This window comes from Mycetomoellerius zeteki, unplaced genomic scaffold (assembly GCF_001594055.1).
Source record: "Mycetomoellerius zeteki isolate Tzet28-1 unplaced genomic scaffold, Tzet1.0 scaffold823, whole genome shotgun sequence".
NCBI lineage: Eukaryota > Metazoa > Arthropoda > Insecta > Hymenoptera > Formicidae > Mycetomoellerius > Mycetomoellerius zeteki.
The window spans coordinates 1-5,998 of NW_017257855.1; the positions used below are offsets into that span (position 1 = coordinate 1).

The 5,998-nt window shown below is 30.8% G+C and overlaps 1 protein-coding gene across 1 annotated transcript in view; it reads left to right on the forward strand.

Moving 5' to 3' along the window:
• Positions 1 to 760: 760 nt before the first annotated feature.
• Positions 761 to 5,998, forward strand: part of LOC108729993 (sodium channel protein Nach) — a gene marked incomplete at its 5' end in the record, with an annotated part of 7,433 nt that continues 2,195 nt past the window's right edge. The window contains 2 exons of the mRNA XM_018459425.1: positions 761 to 1,061; positions 5,079 to 5,132. Coding sequence (XP_018314927.1) covers positions 761 to 1,061; positions 5,079 to 5,132 — 355 coding nt within the window. The remainder of the gene's footprint in view (positions 1,062 to 5,078; positions 5,133 to 5,998) is intronic.

The window sequence follows — 5,998 nt, forward strand, 5'->3', positions numbered from 1 at the left end:
CACGCACGCGCGCGCACACGCGCACACACGCACGCACATGTATACAGCATAGTTGCAATATGGTATTCCAAGTAAATGTTAGCGGCGTAATTAACTTGTGGAAACAGACCAGCACATTACACAAATTACGATGTCTCTTTTTGCAATGCAGCATAAAAATCATGTATTACATGCGATGCTAAAAAACTATGAGTCTCGAGTGAACTCGAGTCAAGCAAAAAAAAATATCGCATATAATGTTTGCATTAACAGCGAATGTTTTATAAATTATATTCATATTGAATGTCCAGTTGTTAATGTAATCTGACTAACCAAAATAAATAAATCGAAACAAATATATATACCATATATATATTACATAAGAAATCAGATGTTCTTAAATATTTCATTATTAAATAATATATAAAAATCGTCATTATCATGCTTTTTAAAATTTCCTATTTTGATAAAAACTTCTTTAATTATCTTTTTTATATATTAACCATATTTTTTTATAAAACAATTTATTTGTAAAAAGAAGAGTGATATATTTTTGGAAAACATCCTTAACATTAATTAATTATTGTATATGTCTGCAAATTATTTATTTTTATTAATTTAATTAAATTTAAAGAAGCTCTGTGTGTGTGTGTGCGTGCGTACGTGCGTGCGTGCGTGCGTGCGTGCGTGCGTGCGTGCGTGCGTGCGTGTGTGTGTGTGTGTTGGAGGCATTTACACTTTAAAATCTGATATTCTAAACTAACATTCTTTGAATTTTTAGGTGGTTGTGTTCGACCCTACCGATTATCCAGATATGACCAGTGGTGGTGTCACGGAAGTACTCGCAGTACCTCTCTCTGAGACCTTCCTGGACGTAGTTGGAACGCTCTTTACTAGTAACCCGGAAATCGAAAATTTCCCCAGGGATAAACGTAACTGCATTTTTTCAGATGAGGGAAAGTTAATTCCTAGTATTACGAAATATACTTACAGTGATTGTATCGTCCATTGTAAAATTAATTTCATACAGAAGTCCTGTGGATGCAGACCATTCTTTTACCCACGTCGCAGCAAGAAAGATTGTTAGTAAAAATACGTTATTAATTTTCGCAACTGTTTATGCTAGTCTTTAAAAAAATTCTTGGGCTCACTATAAATATGCATAACTTAAAATTTGATGCACTTAACGCTTACGCATATTGTTATTTGCAGCTTACGGATATAAACTTATTAATGATAAATTTGCTTTTAATTAATAATAAATTGATATAATATGTGTTCTTACTTTGGTCGTTTAATTTTTCAGTGTTTATCTGCAAAATCATGAAATCTATTAATTTTAATTAAAAATTGCTTATTGTATTTCATTTGTAAAATTAAATAGAATATAAAATATTTAGTAGATGCAACTTATACATAAACTCTTTTTTAGAAATAAAATTCTTTCTCAACTCTATTCACTTGCACGTTAAGGTAGTATTTGTTAAGAATTTCTGTTGCATGATATAATTTTGAAAGAAGAATCGTTAAATAATAATGACAGATATTAAATCTTACAGCGACTATGATTTCATAATAACAAGTTTTTAATTTGTTGAGATTTCAAATTACATTCCATGATTTTGTAAAAGCTTTAATTGGCTTATAATTCTATTCAGCTTCGCAAATTAAAAATTTAACTGCGCTTGCTACTGCTTTCTTTTCTAAAACTTAAATTATAATTCGCAAATAAAGTTCGCAACTTAAAAAATGTATATTATCAAATATCTTACTCAAATAAGGAAAATATAGTAAAATTAGTCATTTTAGTTACGAAAAGGTATAAGAATTTTTATAAATTTTTATAAATACCTGTAGGTTTTCTGTCCACGAATTTTTTAAATGTTTGGGCTAAACTGTTTTAAATATTAAAACATAATGTGTTAGATTTCACAAACAATTAAAAATTTAAAAATTCTCACATATATTAAGCTGTATATGCATGATGAGGAATCCGTACAGTTGAATGAAAGAGTATTAAATATGTAGCAGTTCGTATATTTATTACTCTTCAGTGTCTTATTTATGTGTGGCTTACGAGATTTATTAAGCTTACCTAATGACACTATAAAGTCAAGTGACAGGATATAATGGTCGCCATAATAATATACAAATAATGCTTTATTTATTTATTATTCAATCAGATCATTTTATATGATTGAAAGTCTCGATAAAACTGATATTAACTTCATTGATCTTGACGAATTGTATATACGAGCAACAAACGAATTTCGATGTTAATAGAACGAGTGGTAACATCGAACTTGTACACTCGCAAGAGCGCGAACTACTTTCATTGGTGTTTCTTTGCAGTGCATCACAGTCTACCGAGGCTGACAATTTAACAATATTGCTAGCAATCTTCGGAACAAATAGTGTTGCTTTCTTTTCGATTTTATTTCCTTCTTAAATTCTCCTTATACAATTTAATTCTTCCATTTATCTTCTTTTGTTTGTAGCAAAATACAATTTATATGTTTTAGAAAATATGATTTAATTGTTATTATTTGTTATTTATTAATAGAATACGCTGATAAAATTACATTAGATTATAAATAATCATAAAAATTTATACAGACATTACAGAGAGTTTTTGTTTAACAAAAGCTTTTTAATGGAAAATTTAATTTGTTTTAGGCAAGTTAAGAAATATTTAGTAAGTATTAAATTCTGTAGTATTACATACTTTTTCATAATTAACGTTATAACAATATTATTATTATTATGTCTATTATATTTATAACAGTGTTTTAGATACGTAAAAATATATAAATATAAAAATCAGTCAAAATTCATAAAAGTCTTTAGTAATAACATAATAATTATTTTTGTTCTAATAAAAAAAAATAGAAAATCAATAAAAGAAGAGAAATGAGAAATCAGAGCGAACAGTCAATATGATAACGTCATAGACAACGTATCTTTCGAAGCCAATAAGATTTCCGTCAATTCCTCACATCCTTCTCACATCTCTCATTCATGCTTCGATTTTTCTACTTTTGTCGCGAAAGTTGAGATAAAACAAAAATAAATATTAAATAAGAAAGCACGATAAAAATAGTTCTTGAAAATATAATAATTAAAAATAAAATTTTAAACCTAGTTCTATTAATTTACAAATTAATCCAAATACAAAATATAATTACTAATTTAATAATTTGAATTAGAAAATATAATTGCAGATTAAAAGTATATAATTAAATATAATTAGATATAATAATTCTTATTAATCATAATAGAATTATGATTGTAATAATTAAAAGAAACGTATAAGTCAGGATAAACGCGACTAATTTTATCAAATAAAATTTTATTACTTAAGACTACGTATAGATAAGATTTAAATAAACTATACAGTAAGGATCGTATCTTATTGGAATCGGGTTTCTACAGACCGATGAACTCTCTTACATCTCGGTGATTTCTTTCTTCTATCACGAAGTCGAGAGGCGTGGGTGGCAATCTGTAAAGGAACGTTGCGCACCGCATTGCGAAGCGTATGCGTTCGCGAATTTCTAACGAGGCTTTAGAAATAAGAATTTGCAAAAAAATGTTCATATTTTAAATAGTATGAAGAAAGATGGAGAGTACGTCGAGCAGTAGTGCGGGCGTTGTTGCACGTGTTGTTGATTAATATGAAGAATGAAGAAGGCAGCTGCGAGAAAAACCACTCCAAACACGCCGTGCTCGAGAGGCACAGGTGGCTTAAAGCATTAAAGCGGATCGCGTGAAGCATTGCTTTGTAGGATTAATTTACTGTGGCCAGAGTTCTAACGAAGAAGAGGAACTCGCTGAAAGCGGCGCCGTGCCGCATGCAACACCGAGTATTCTTCTCTCTGTTCTTTCGTTCTAAAGCCGTCCCGATTGTTCTTTTTCTCGCGCTCCATCGATAGCACAGGGCGTGCTTGGAGTCGTTTTTCTCGCGGCTGCCTTCTCCATTCTTCATATTAATCAACAACACGTGCAACAACGCCCGCGCTACTGCTCGACGTACTTTCCATCTTTCCTCATACTGCTTAAAATATGAACATTTTTTTGCAAATTCTTATTTTTATATTTTTATTAAAAAATTGAAAGTAGATTTTGTAATAATAACATAATTTTATCTGGTGGTTATGACATTACCCGATATGATAAAGCTTTTATTTTGTTAATTGTTTACAAGAAATAAAGAAACCTTTGGCAATATTGAATAATATTAGCAATCAATTTTGTAATTTTATTTGAAAATGGCGAGACGCACATAAACTTTTTGATAGATGTGAATTAACTTTGTCATCTTTTTTACTCGTTATGCAGCCCGCAATGAATTTTGATATTTTAAAGTTATATTAAGAAATTAAACACTGCTGAGAGGAAAACGCTATATTCAGTCAAAGCGAATTTCGTCGTGCCTAATAATATCTTTTATGAATTTATAGAATAATATAAATATAATTTAAGAAAAAAATTATAATTTAAGAAATACTATATATATATAATAATTTAAGAAGTTTTTACGAATTCACACATATATTTATTAAATTTCTAGTTCAAGCACACTGTGCGCCAATTATTTATCGGAACATAGTCCTAAATTGAAGATGGAGTAGTAATATATCACAGATTAAATTGTCAAATAATTTAATGCTTGAGGATGCTAACATACATATTTATAATCCTGTAAATAATTTATTGCGAAAAATATTATCTCAGCCGGAATTCGAACCGATATCTCTCCAATTCGGTGCCGGCGTCTTTCCAATTAAAGGCGTATGATAATATTTATTGCAATAACTAGAAAAACAAATTAAGAAATCTTTTTATAACGTAATATATTTATAATATAAGTTGTAATACATATATATTTAAAAATAGGAGAGTTATAATAAAATATAGCAATTTAATTAAGTTGTGAGAATTATCTAGATTCCCTAAAATTGATCTTACAAAAAAGAAACTTTATTTATGCAAATTTTGTTCTTTTTTATAGATTAATTTTATAAATATCCTTTATTTATGTTTATTATGTTTCATATATAATTTATATGTATACCTATATACTGTGTTATATATTTCAGATTCATGGCGTATTTGTAATAGCTTGGACTTCGAGTGCCTGGCTAAGCATAAATGTAAACATTATTACATTATTAATCTAAAAGCAATTATTTTGTTACATAAACAATTTAAAAACTTTAATGTTTACATTATTTATAATTTATTATTTAAGTAAGTTTGTTCTGCTGATCGGCACAGACAATTTCTTCCTTGCACCATAGTTTCGCGTAAGTGTTTATCGTTATTCTCACCACACAGGAATCACAAGGAAGACAAATTGTTTATTAAGCGTTTATTACAATTTTGCGTCACAGATTCACTTATAAATGTTCCAATAGAATGTACCAATGCAACTAAAGCATGGATTGCACCTTACTCGCTTGACAACGCCTTGGGGCCGTAGCCCTGAGCCGCGTCGTGGTAACGCTTGGGACAGACACCTTGAGCTCGCCCAGAGCAGCGCCTAGAGAACGCCTTCAACTACGGAGGACTAGTACAACTACGTCGTCGCCTTGAATTGCGTTTACTTTCGTAAACACACTTTATTCGCGTCGATTCGATGTGAACAAGATTTTTACTTCGAAGAACTGACGACTCGGATAAATTCGTGTCAATGGCTACGTTTACACCGTGCGCTTAGGCCGCGGCCTATACAATAAATGTCTTTGTTTATCTTGTATATTAAACAAAGACACCTATCGTATAAGTCGCGGACTAAGCGCACGGTGTAAACGTAGCCAATATTCCGCGAGGTCCGATCCCCCCTCTCCCTGCCGAACATATCCGAATTCGATTCGACCGACGATCTAGGGTGCGTTCCACTTGACGCTCACAACGTTCACGCTCTCTACGCCGCGATCACTCGTTCCACTAGCATGAGTGTGCCAGCAAGTGGAATGAATTAGAAGTGATTTGTGAGCGTTATCAAAATGGCAGTCAA